The 13,707-nt window shown below is 41.3% G+C and overlaps 1 protein-coding gene across 1 annotated transcript; it reads right to left on the minus strand.

The window, feature by feature from the left end:
• Window positions 1-8,388: 8,388 nt before the first annotated feature.
• si:dkey-27i16.2 (regulator of cell cycle RGCC) lies at window positions 8,389-12,273 on the minus strand. The gene is made up of 5 exons (XM_034543337.1): window positions 12,130-12,273; window positions 10,987-11,151; window positions 10,242-10,322; window positions 9,587-9,649; window positions 8,389-8,966 (listed from the first exon to the last, which is right to left on the minus strand). Exons 1-5 carry the CDS (start codon window positions 12,149-12,151, stop codon window positions 8,959-8,961), a joined length of 339 nt encoding a protein of 112 aa, XP_034399228.1. The 5' UTR covers window positions 12,152-12,273; the 3' UTR covers window positions 8,389-8,958.
• Between the last annotated feature and the right edge of the window lie 1,434 nt (window positions 12,274-13,707).

Raw genomic sequence — 13,707 nt, forward strand, 5'->3', positions numbered from 1 at the left:
GATGCAGCAGAGCGAGAAGTACAGTCTGGTCAGCTCGCCGATCCTGCCAGTCGCAGAAAGTGAGACGGGGTTATGTGAGGGAAATTGCTTGGAGACTGATCTTTATGAGTCATCTCGTTTTTGCTCGTCGTGCCATATATGGGCCTCACCTAATTAGCTACCGTCTTCAGCTGAGCCTCAGCCACTAAGAAAGAATCAGTCTGGTTTCTACCTGGAGCTGTCTCACACATACAGAAACAATTAATAATATCAATCTAGGCGAATCAAATAGTTAAACTTGTTTGCGGAAATGTGATCTCCGAGTTGTTTTTTAGATGACACATTATTGATGGCAGTTTGATGAGCAAAAATAGTTTTTTGTTAAAAGCTCCTGACTGCAAAATAGATTTAAAACTTTCTAATTGGAATGTTTCTTCGAGAATTCATTCACCCAAATGATCTAAAAGCATCATATTTTTTAAACGTACTAATACCTAGACATTTTAGTTTTTTTATTTGTCACGCTTTTGAGAACTGTGTCTCTTTCAGCAGCCACCTGAATACAATGGGAGTTGAAGGAATTGTGTTTGTCGTGCTCACAGCATTGAAATACATAATTTAACAACAACTAAAAAGGAAGACAAGAAACCCCCATTTCTTTTTGGTTTAAAATAGTTCCAATAAAAACTGTTCACGGTGAGGTCTGTGGATTATTCAGAGTCACAAGGACACCATTGAATTATTCAAAGACCAATTAATATTTTTAAACTAACAATGGTTCAAATGACTCATGTGTATCATCAGGGACGAACCCACACATAGTTATGCAGTCCTACAGAGCATTTTGCCATCTTTAAGATTATTGTTTTGGTTTACGGCTGGCCACTTTATTTCAACCTGTGGTTCCTTTTACTCCTCTCATCGTTTCCTTTCAAGACACAGCAGGCTTTCAGCGAAACAAACACTATTCCACCGCACGCTACCTGACCAACAGCAGAAAACCAGCTGGCGAACAGAGTGAATAGAGCTCCTGGATGTGCAAATGAGCAACTGTTTGCTAACAAGTTCACTTTATCAACTTAAAAGATGATATTCAGTATTCAAATCAGTTGGGTTGAGATAAAAAATAATGTTATGCTGTTTGCACCACAAACAAGATGTCGACTGCCAGGATGTGGCTGAAAAGCCCTGAAGATCTTTTGTTATAAATATGTAGTCTTTTTTTGCTATTTGAGTGACCCAAACCTTTAAAACCGAATATAAATCAAAGTAGTCCCCTCTTTTGATCTGCCTGCAGTGGTGGGAGGTCAGTTTCCATTGGCTCCAATTCACACACACACACATACTGTGGCACAGGGCTAAAATTGAGTGGCGGCGTTGAGAGTGAAGTATCAAAGGGAAGAAATATCATGAGAGGGCAACTTGGTTTTTGCCATGTCATTTTCCCATATGCTGTCAAAGCAGACAGATTTCACTGAGTATTGGCAAGGGGTAGACCTGTTGGCCTCAGGGACACGGTCTGGGATACATGGCCCTGTGAAGAGCCACATAAAGTGCAAGACCAAAGAGGAAGACCAGGGAAAGTGCAGTGGTGTGGTGTAGTGAGAGAAAACGGGGTCGAACTCCTTGAGCAATCAGAGGCTGGATGAAATTAGACCAACCCTTCCATGACAAGAATCACCACAAGTAGAAAAATGGGACAGTTATGAGCGAGACACTTTTCCACAGTCGAGTGTGCTTTGAAAGTGACATCATTCAAGGATTGGCTGGAATACCCCGATGGGGTTTGTGACTGCCTCCTGTCTCGACAGCACGGAAGACAAACCCAGCCCAGGAAATGGATGTGCCAAATTACACAGGGCCACCCGCTGGGAGAGAGCTGCAAGTGTGTGTGTGTGTGTGTGTGTGCAAAAATTGAGAATTGTATTTCTACCGTGGCCAAGGTGTTGTTACTTCCATCATCCTCTCCCTCCTCCTCATTGCTCTCTCTTCGTCTTTATTCTCTCCTTCCTCTTTCATGCAGTTTTTTTTGTTAAATCTTTCCTCATACAAAAATGCAATCTGAGCAGCTCTACCTCTCTCTCACATGGACGCAACTGGCCAATTTTCTCTTTCTTCTGCGATATGTAAGTGCCATAATCTGGACTGCCTGCTCATTTCCAATCATTTAAGGTCTCATTTAGTTGAGTTGCTATGTTTCTCTGCTGACTAAGACGCTAATAAAGATTACTTATAGGGAAGCCAAGAAGAACCAAAACTTGTGTAGTTCAAATGTAAATAGCCTGTTTTTCTCTAAAGGGATACCGTTCTGATTTTCTGTCAAACATTGATAATCTATTATTTCCATGTGAAAAAACCTCTCTCGACGATTTTTCTTTTGTACCCACAGAACATAGACAAATCACTGTCATATTTTCAGGTTTTCCTAAAAAGAGCCAACCCGCGCTGGAGCTTTTTTGGAGGCATTAAACCCAGATACTCACACATTTGTCACTAGACACTAGAACTGATACAACAAAGCCAATGGTGTATGAGCCCAAATACATCATGATAAATCTCTGTTATCTCAGTGTCACTGTACAGATTACTAAAGATGCCCTGTTACTTCTATGTTTGTGTCCATAGAATGTATTTATAATCTCGCAAACTGGAGTAATCAAAAATAAAATATCTATTCTTTCTGTATCTTATTGTGGTTCTCATGAATATAGAACATGACATTCACTTTCAGCGGGCGTGAAACCAGGAAGTTTGGTGCTGATAATAGTGTTTTTGTATATTTTTTATTCAACAAAATGATTATAGAGAGTTTTGCATTTCTAAGTCTTGTATTTGAGCGCCCTGTTTAAAAAAAACACAATCACAGCTTTTGCATGAAAGAATAAGGCCAGCATATTTAATCTTTTATTGTATCATCATCAAATCCACCAACAGACCTATACCATGAATTTATCCTGCTAACAAGTACTGACTTCACAGCCAGAGGTAGTGTGTGCCTCTGTGCCATTGAACTCATTGCAGTCCAACAACTATTAAAAAGACAGATAAAAAGAGCCTGACTTGTGCATTTGGTGACATATTCTTTAATGACAATGAACAAACACAGTGTAGCTCCTTCCTCACAGCTCGTCAAACTAGCAAAGCAAAGAGCCAACATCCCCCAGCATGTTCAGTCGGCTCAACATGGCGCTTCTGTCCAGAGAAAATGCTGCTGCAGAGTTGTGTCAAAATAAACTAGATTATCACCCAAAGGTGTTGCTGTTTTATATGTTTTTAATGGTTTTTGGATGGCGATGGAGATCTGTGGCACAGAGGCAGAAGCTACAAGCTGTGGCTGCACAGACAGCACTTGTTAGCAGGATAAATTCATTGCTGTGTTTTGGTCTTTTAATGGGATTTGTTGGTAAAAAAAAAAAATGAAAAAAAAAAAGAAAGAAAAAAGATTAAGTAACACCAGCTTGGTCCTTTAATGCAGCTTTGGGCGCAACACACTGCAGCAGCATTGTAAAAGTGGAACAAGCTCAAGTGTAATGGAGTATTCAACAGTAAAAGGGGATGGTTTGGTTTTTATGGAGGTCTAGTAAAGAACAGCAGCAGCCCATAGTTCATCTAGTACAAGCAGTCCCACCTGCAACCGGCCTAAAGCTGCCTGTCGACTACATAATGATCTGCTCTCTGCAAGATGAATGGCTTGGAGATACCGCTGGGGCTGCCGAGGATAAAGCTTGCACGCTTTAAGTGTGTGTGAGAGAAGTAACAACAGCGGGCAACAAGCACATTGTAAGCCTCTACATGGTATCTATTCTGTTTCCTGTCCAGAAAACCCTGTTCCCACAAGATGCTGTTTGACGACTAATTTTTCCTACCCGTCGGTCCAGTTTCCAGCAGGATTGGAGAAGAGGTTTCAAAGCCCGAATTCACAACTTCTAGAGTGTTTCATTGCTTCACTAACTGCTCTTCTTATTCAAAGCATTATCTTGCAGATTCAGAGCCATATTTGACGAGTCGTTCCTAGCCAGCTGAGGCCAGACCCAAGCCGCTATCTCTTAGTTGCATCAGCTGGAGTTCACCATCAGATGGCAGTCCACTAATGCCTTTCTCAGATGTGGCTTACTGGTGGCAGGGGAAGGTTGCGTCAGTGGACCTTTCTAGCACAGAATACAGAGGACTCCCAGAGGACTTCCCGAAAGTATCCTATCACTTAGATCACATTACAATGGCTTTCAGTGGCACCAATTTGATTGAAAGTGCTAATCCAGGCTACCAGGCTTTTCACAGATCTTTCAGATCAAATCCACTGTCAATATCTGAGCTTACTCCCTAAAAAAAATCTGCACCATTTTTTATGTGAAAACTACTGGAACACTCCTTTGAAGTTAAGCTTATTTTTGCCCCAAGAGGCAGAGACATTCATTTGTCAGTGATGTCTAAATGTTAGTCCTGTGAAGTGAATTCTCCAATGTTCCTGACAAATTGAATAGATGATTGCATGGTAATGTTTTAACCTAAATAGACCCTGATATTGTTCAAACTTAATCAGAAAGTTGAATGACCTCACGAAACTTGTACACATGTGTTTTTAAAGATGCAATAGTTTTGCTGATGGGAATCTACTTTGAAGCCCACCATATTTTTAAATGCAGGTACGTTTGCCTTAAGTGTTTACGCATAATACAAACTAGAAACAAATACATTTCACACGCTCTGCAATAATAAATTGAGAGCACCTGTTGTGTTATTAGTTTTGGTAAAAAGATGACAGCTTATCGATTAGAAAGACGTATCCACAAAAATGGTTCACACCACTGAAAAACATAAGAGAATTCAGCAACAAGGCAGTCAGAACTCTCAGGTCTACTCTTGGATCTTACAAATGTTGTTTCCATTCACTCTCCTGAAACTACTGCTTCACTGGAAACATTGTCACAGCTGTAAAGATGCACTGAGACGTCCTTGTGTGACTGACAGCTTCCTAGCTTGGTACAATACAATAAAGAACATTGTTTTTCCTGCCCACGAGGTACTGGAGACCATTTGTTAAAGCTATGTTCATTGCCACTTCCATTCACACATTCGCATCTTCTCACAGCCTGTTTGTACTCCCTATTCTCACCAGTGTTCAATATATAACCAGAGCTTAAATGTAACATTATTTAAAAATACACAGGCTCCATAATCCAAGAATGTTATGAACAATATTTGAGCTCTTTGATAAACTCTGACTCAGTAATTAATTTGAGTAAATTGCCTGCCAGAGTTGAAAGAGGAAGGGTGAAGTGGTGTCGAGAAATCCCCAGTCAGCAGTGATGTAATGGCTCATTTGAAGTCCAGTGAAGGCTGGATGAGTCACATTCTTCAAGAATTAACTCCTCTGAAAATAATCATACTGGTTTCCTGTTCTATACAATGAAGTCTGGAGCGTAAGAGACAAAAACAGGAAATTACATGGACTATAGGTCGAGACTTGGATTTACACGACAGCAACCACAAAAATATTTAAATAAGCCATGAATGTGTTGAAGATCTATTTCACTTGACCAGCAGAGGACTTCAAGTTAATAATGTTTCCTAATGCTTTGAAATTTTTTTTTAACATCATTAATTTTTGTAAACACACAGAAAAACTGTTCAAATGCCTAATTATGATATGTTTACAACCACAAAATGCTGATTTTGCATCATTGATATACACTCTTTAATTAGTATACAAACATTTAACTATACAAGACTGTTGTCGTCAGTCGTTTACTGCCCTGTTATGTCATGAAATTAAAATAAACAAGAAATGGTTTTACAGTATTTATGGCTTACATGAATAACTCAGTGGTGTCATATGAGGGATATTATTTCACTCCACCAAGAATAACAAAGCAGTGATCACAATCCTTGATCCAGGCCTCAGTTATGTAAGACCCAGTGTGTGTGTGTGTGTGTGTGTGTGTGTGTGTGTGTGTGTGTGTGTGTGTGTGTGCGTGCGTGCGTGCGTGCGTGCGTGCGTGCGTGCGTGCGTGCGTGCGTGCGTGCGTGCGTGCGTGCGTGCGTGCGTGCGTGCGTGCGTGCGTGCGTGCGTGTGTGCGTGTGTGTGTTGGACGGTTGAGCCCACTAATTCCTTGGGAGAGCGTTGTTAGCCTGGACCATTTGGGGATCTCTCAGGAGAGAGGCGCCGCTCCGTTCCCTCATCAGGCAGATGACAGAAGGCTGCGTGCTCCGCATGCTGCACTCATCTAGGCCATGATAGCTTCACTGCGCAGGCCATATCTCTGCTTCACTTACTCATTGTCTGATAATAACAAGTGTCTCCTTTCTGCTATACTCAATTACATCGTCATTTGCCTGCTAACTAGCTTAAAACAAACCAGCCAGATTTTAAGTTGATGTGACATTTATTACCAAAGTGCCTGAGTCTATAGGTGATTATGTCTTCATCTACTCTCAAGATTATCCATTGTCTCATCGTAACATTAATTCATTCCCAATTCATCAGCTAATGAACTCAGTTCATTCATCATTTACTCTGTTATCTAAACAAGGCGACTGGCTGACATATTGGCCTCTTACTTTGGTGCCCTGCCAATCAAATAGTGCTCTCGTAGTAATTAGTACAACAACGGGGAGTTCAGAATCAGATCCCAATGAAGAGCTTGTGAAACCGTGAAAACCATACAGCATAATTGGCAGCGGGCGAGTCTTTACGTACAATGAAACGAGTGTGAATAAGAGCAGGGAAGTGCGTCAACAATGTTGAGTGACAGACCAGATACAGAGCTGCAAACCTCAGACAGACTGGGACAAAACCACCACGGGACACACAAAGGGAGAATTCCAATCAAATGTCTTTTGGTTTCATCTGTACGACGCCGTCACATTTCCTGCTTTCTTACATTCATTCTCTGAGAAGCAGGATGTGCCCTTCGTTTGTGAGGGAAGTTCCATCATGTCAAAGCAAACTTTGTTTGTTACCATTCTCAACAGCTGTGGCCTCAATCAGTAATCCTCGCCTCTCTCGAAGTAGAACAGAGAACACAGGAGGAGCAAGTTACTTTATACCACCCCTGTGTATTTCCCCATTGTTTGAACACTCTCATTTCCCCCTTTGGTCTCTCCCTGTTCCAATTATTCCTCTTTGCTTTACTGTAATGTCAAATTGTAAGATAATTTGCTTTCACCACGATACCCTTCTCTCCTCAAGCCTGCGCCAACTCTCATCCCGTCACTAGGGTTAAATAGTGGGCCAGAGTTCAGAGCAGTGAACTCTCTGAACAAAAGTGTCTTTTAATGAGACAAAAACAGACAGGAAACAGTATCTTGAATGTCCAGCCTTCCTTCCAGTCAAAAAGCAGGTCCACCCAAGCAGTCTAACTATAATACATCACCAGGGCTGGTGGTATAGATGACGGGCTGTATCAAACACCTTTCAAGGGATTTTTAAGGAGAAAACAATGACAATTCAATATATACTGCTGGTTCATGATATTTCCAAGAGGGCAATACTTTTCCTTGGCTCTCAACACCCTGAAACCAGAGTCTTATGTGGGATTAGAATAAACTGTGCAGCTAAATACTTCAGAGATTGTTTACTGTTGATTGTGGATCCTTATTCAACCTAATCCTGAAGTGAAATCTGGCAGTTCTTTAGCAGACTAAAAATAATTTTGCACTCTTCAGATGGATTATGCAGCACGTCACTCAATGTAAAACCACAAGTCACAAGTGAAAAATCACACCGTACAACCGCAACATCCACCTCGGCCTTGTCTGTTTCTCTAAGCAGTGTTGCTCTGACAACAGGGAGGAGACACCTGTAAATTGATGAGACTCGGTGGAGGGGAATGACAGCGGGATATCAACAACACCATGGTGGAAAAGTCACCGCTATTAAAGTTCGAGATGCTCTTTTACAGGCAACTCAAACAAAGCCGAACATGCTTGGATTTGTAGCAATAAGTTACAGCAGAGTCAAAGCCCACGCAAAAAGAATGAAAGCACAAAGTCTTAATGAGCATTGTTTCTCACAGCACAGCTGACGCACTTCCTGTTTAAGCTGCCTTCACATGGTGTCTGAGCCACATTTGTGGGTTTCCTGATTTAGAGGAAGAAGTGAAACTCAAAGCATAGTCAGGACAGACCTACAGGAAGCTTAGGGTACAAACTAGAGAGAATGGATGAAGGGCTCCGAAGACATGTGGTGTGACAGTAGCGACCGTCAATTCAGGAGATACTGTAGGTGGAGGCACATTAGATACAATTTGTTGTCACTACTGTCAGGAGTATTTTTTTCAGAAAAGTGAAAGGCTTTCAACATTGCATGTGTGTTTAGAACCAGCGGTTTCTCTGTACTCAATCTGAAACCAGATTGAATGTATCAGATATATCGACAACAACAAAAAGGAAATGTCTATGTCTTTGAAATTCATTCAAAATGTATCTTTATTTATGTGCATTAATCTGTACAACAATTTATTAAAAAAACTTATATTAACAAGAACTGTACACTGGAAATGTCAGCAAATAAACGTAATTTGATTTACACAACAGATCTGAACCCCTTGGACAGATTAAAATCCAAGCGCCATCCGTAATTTGTAACAGTCTCCTTTAAAAAAATGTAAGTATTTGCTGGCATAGTATTTATTTAAATTTGAATTGTGGCACCAAATGCTTTCTAAACTCTGTGCAGACGGACAGATGGAAGCTGTGTCTAGTTCCTGGAGTATGTCTCACATCTCGGATGTGATGCTGCAGGGATGTAGTCTTGCCGGCTGGACGCAGCGTCGCCAGGGGTCTCAGGGTGTTCTTGCATTTTGGAATAGAGTGCCCTTTTAATTTCTGATGTTAACCTTTTCCCCTGGAGCAGCCAGGGGAGCATTTGCTTCGTCAGATCTGCTCTGGTGTAGAGCTGCCTATCTGCTCTGCAATAGCCAGCGATGTCGCCCCCGGCCTGTTTCTCCCCCCTCTACGTGGCTCGCTTTCTCTTTCTGTTCACATCTCTGCAAAAGAGAGGGGAAGAGGAAACGACAAAAGCTCAGGAGCCAGAATAAGAGGAAGCACCGGCATATTAACACACACAGAAAAATGTAAAGATGCAGCGGAGGGGGAGGGGTTACATTTTAATTTTGTAACTTTTATTCTCTCTGCGTTAAGACCTCTGATAGCACCAGATGTATGTTTTGTTCTTTGAGGTGTGTGTGCGTGTGTGTGTGTGAGGTTGTGTGTGTGTGTGTGTACAGGACCATGCATGTGTTCACAGGCCTCAGAAACACCACTGCTTTGGTGCTGATAGCAGAATCACGGTGCTCATGCAGTCAAGTATGTTATTATCACAAAAGGTTGGGTAGATAGTCCACCTGAGTCCCCAGACATGGCATTTACAGACAAGAGGTGCTCAGAGATAAATGGTGGTGGTGGGGTGTCTGGGGGGGGTAGTAGTACAGGGGAGAAACAAGGTGGCTACTACTGGGGACTCTGTTTTTCAATTTGTCACAAAACATGCACTCTATCTGGGTGTCTGCGACCATTACAAAGTGCTGCCTGCTGGCTTGTCTGCATAAGTGCTAAAGGAATAAAGAAAAGACTGAGTAGGAGGGGGTCAATTCTCTTAAATATGCACCTGCAAGTTCCCGGTCCAACATGTCGATAAAACTCTCAAGTTCCCTTGTGTCTCCCAGCTTGGCTGCAGAAAGAGGACAGAAAGAAAAGGAATTTGAGAAACTATAGAAAAGCAGTGGAACATTTTAGTGGAGAAATGCAACTCAGTTTAATGGTATTTCCTTTGGAACAAAAGCTGAAAACTAATCTAAATCACAGAATTGCATTCGAACGAAACTGCTTTTGGACCTGAAGCTTTAAAAAAATTTTTTTTTAAAGATTTCAGATGATCTTCTACAATCTGAGATAAAGCTGTACAACCCAGGCAGCTTGATGGCTCCGACCAGGATCTCTATTGTAAATATCTTCAGGGATTCTGCGTAAACACAGGCGGAGTGAATGTCACCTTCAAGTTTGCATCCATTGATTCTAACGGTCGTCTTCAGAGCAAGAAAATGAAACAGTTCTCATTGATTCTCATAGAGGGGAGGGGGGGGGGGGGGGGGGGGGGACGTCACAACGTCAATGGCTGTTGTTGTGGAAAAACAAGAGAGCTCCCAGCCCAATGTAAAGGGTTTTTTGTGTGGTTGTGATAGTGATCAGAGCAAAAGTGATAGTGATCACTGTAAGAACGAGGGCTATCTGGATGGAGATAAGCTGATGGGCGCCTCTAGTACCTTTCGGTGCCCGTGTTATGCCTGCTGTGTGAAGCTCTTCCTCGCTGGTGTTCAAACTGTTTCCCAAAGAAGCTTCGCTGCCTGGGGGGAAAGGGAGGGAGGGAGACAAGGAGGGAGGAGAGGAGAGGGTGAGCGGAGATAATAAACAGAAGACAAGCACTAAGGCCAGCCCGTGTAAATGAACATCAACAACAACATGACAACAACTTTAAAACAATGCAGGAGCTTCACATAATAATAGCATGCAGTAAAATTAAGATAAACGCGTGTTCTCTGTTAGACTCCCAAGTGTCAGCTTTTGAAACGTTCGGGGGCCAAAAAGCTCTCAATAATGACGACGCATGGGAACAGAGAAACACACTTTTATCTTGTGACTGTCGACGAACGCACAACAGCAGCAGCAACACACACACACAAGAATTCCAGACAATTACGGAAGATGGGTTATGCGTAATTGCAGTTCATTCTGGTTCACCGCTATTCTCATGAGCAAAGCAGCCACTTTAATAGAAGTGTACAGTGATGTGTCCTCTTGTAACACTTAGTTCATGCAAATGGAAAGTGTCAAGCTGCGGTTGTTTGGGCTGATAAAGGGGCTCAACGGGCACCCATGGGAGCTCCCTACAGCCTCACTCTCCAGCAAAGGATGCACTAAATAATGTCCTTCCTTCCCCGTGCTAAGTAAGCAAATATCATCTTAATCACAGCAGCATTGTTTTAGTGTGATGATGATTTTGGCACTCACTGTAGTCCGAGTCCTCGACTCCGCTGTCGTCCCCGAGCCCTGTGCGACCTTTGGCCTCGTGGAGGACGTGCTGGTACGCATGGGGTTTGCTTTGAGAAGGGGTCTTCAGCTCCTCCACCACATCCTGGAACTCCTGCAGCAACTCGCCCAACTCCAGCTCAAAGTCTGCGGAAAATGTGACAGCAGTTGGAGGGAAACCACATTACTCCACTAAAAGAAAATGTTCTCGAGTTTCTTTTCAGAAATACAAAATGTGTCTGTCCTGACAAAATGACATGTACACACATATATATTTTTTAATTAAACCAACAAACAAAAACTAATATATCTGAAATATTTATGAATATAAGAAATAACAAATGTATCCTGGGTTATAATAAATTAAATGCAGTTGAAGTTTGTCAGTGGGTTGAATCCGATAACTTGATGCGTGAATGTAAACCTAACAGCCCATACATAAGTCATAAAAAAACATCTAATAGCCTGTAAAACACCTGGTCTGCTCACTGTGATACATAAATATGACATTTAAAATCCAAAGTGCTATGCTTTTGCCCATTCCTTGAATAAATGTCATTAAATAATAGATGATCACACCTGTTTAACCACATTTTATGATTATGATGATAGAGTTTTTACAGTCCCCTATGGGGTAAAGAAAGCAAAAAGTGTAGCAAACGTTTGATGCAGTAAGATAAATATAAGCACACACACACACACACACACATTAAAAAATGCCAATGTCTGGTACTTTCCGAAAGAAGACGGCCGGCAGCAAGTAATCTTTTTTTCAACGTGTAATTTATCCTGTCATCTGTTCAAAATGTATCAACAAATAGGAACTCATGATGTAAGAAAAATAGCAAGCTACATGATTTAGAAAACTGCGCTCACTTTCTTAGTATAACTTTCATATATATATATATATATATATATATATATATATATATATATATATATATATATATATATATGTGTGTGTGTATACAGTATATTAGAAAAGGATGAGGCTAGTGAGGAACTCGAACAATATAACAATATAGTGTACAGCCTCTGATGAAGGTACAGGTGTCAGCGGTTTGTTACGGGCCCACGAGCACTATCACGTGATCACTACTTAAAACTAATAGTCGTCAGGCTCACCTGCGGTGATATCGGAGGTCATGCTGGAACAGTGGAATGAAACACCACCGGGCGGCTGTGCGTCTGGACTCTGAACTGTCTGGAGCTGACAGTCAGGGCGGTAGTTTTATGATGAAGCCCTCCACGCACTCACACACACGCACGCACGCACACACATGCTCAGCTAACGGACCCAAATCAACCAATCATGTCGCAGGCAAACCTCAGCGTTCTACTGTGACTGGAAAAAGTGGGCGGAAAGTTCAGAGGAAAACTCCACGCAAATGAGACAGACAGACGTTTGAGAAGAAGTCATTACGTAACTTTCCTTGCTTTGAAATTAAGAACGAAACTGTGTAGATACGTTTCGTTTAGTGTTCATAATAGATGCCGGACTATCATTTTTGTTTGGGGGGGGGCTCGAGGATCTCGCTACAATAAGATTTTACATTAAAGAGTAATCTGAGTTTGAGTGAAGTGTTATTAAAGAATACAAACGGGGCTGATGTTCAACCACTCTGTAAAGGTGTTGTCACACTGCAGTCAGATATGATCCTTTAAAAACATCTGGGCTGTTTTACTTAGCCACGTAGGATCGGAAGAATCTGTACTTATTCTTGAATGTAAAAAAATAGTGTCCATGAGTCATACAACTTTTTAATAGCATAGTTCTGCTGTGAGTGGTGCAGTACTCTGCTCCACCGACAGAGGGCCCTCAAGTGCAACTCCCACAGACGTGGTACTCTGATCCCTACCTTGACGTAAAAGTATGAGGCCTAGGGTAACATACTCCAAATACAGCTCATTTATTCTAACGCCTTTGACAGTGGTGAGGTTAGCTTCTGATTCGCTACTTCCAATGTTGCACTTTCGGGGAGGGTTATGGAAAACTGGGAATGAAGGTCTTTTGCAACTCTCACTGTGGTGCCAGCCTGAGAGACACTTTAGGTAAAGCCTTAACGCTGTCTGAAACACACTTTCAGATTTGTGAAAGCGTTACTCCATTTGTGTATGTGTGATTTATATGTTGCTTTTTTTACATCTAGAGCACATCAAAAAACCATATAGCTAAAAATTAAGAAGTAATAGAAAGCTTATAGTAAAATATGTTGTTTTTCTTTAGGTCCAAGCATGTCGAAACAAAATCATGGATAAGTCACAGTAGAGTATGTTACTGCATCTCGGCGCATAGAATGATATGAAATAAAATACCTTTCTTTGTCTCTTGTTGTTAAATAGAAATTGAAGCAGTTCGGATAATTTGCTGACGTTGATGTATTTGCATGATTTCTGCAATTCTGGAGTTTTATCCACATTGGAAAGTGCACTTTTGGGAAGTGGCTTTGGATAAAAGAGGACGTAATGTAATGGCACTAGACTTTTTTTTTATTTGGTTGAGGAAATAACTGACTTCCTCAAAACTTTAATAATTTACATATTTTAATAGTTCAAGATATTCAATTTTTCCGTTTTTTTTTTTCAAACAAATCTTTTATACAAAAAAAAAATGACATTACAAAAATGCAAATTGATTTTATAACTTTTATTCAATGAGCACTGGATCAGCATACAATGAAAGGAAGCGGTGCACTCAACAAC

Source organism: Cyclopterus lumpus, chromosome 10 (assembly GCF_009769545.1).
Source record: "Cyclopterus lumpus isolate fCycLum1 chromosome 10, fCycLum1.pri, whole genome shotgun sequence".
Lineage (NCBI taxonomy): Eukaryota > Metazoa > Chordata > Actinopteri > Perciformes > Cyclopteridae > Cyclopterus > Cyclopterus lumpus.

Bases quoted from the DNA above. Each gene is read 5' to 3' on its own strand.
- si:dkey-27i16.2 (XM_034543337.1), bottom strand. From the start codon at position 12,151: ATGACCTCCGATATCACCGCAG. The intron at 11,152-12,129 runs GTGAGCCTGACG...CATTTTCCGCAG, and splicing joins GACCTCCGATATCACCGCAG to ACTTTGAGCTGGAGTTGGGC. The intron at 9,650-10,241 runs GTACTAGAGGCG...CTCTTTCTGCAG, and splicing joins CATAACACGGGCACCGAAAG to CCAAGCTGGGAGACACAAGG.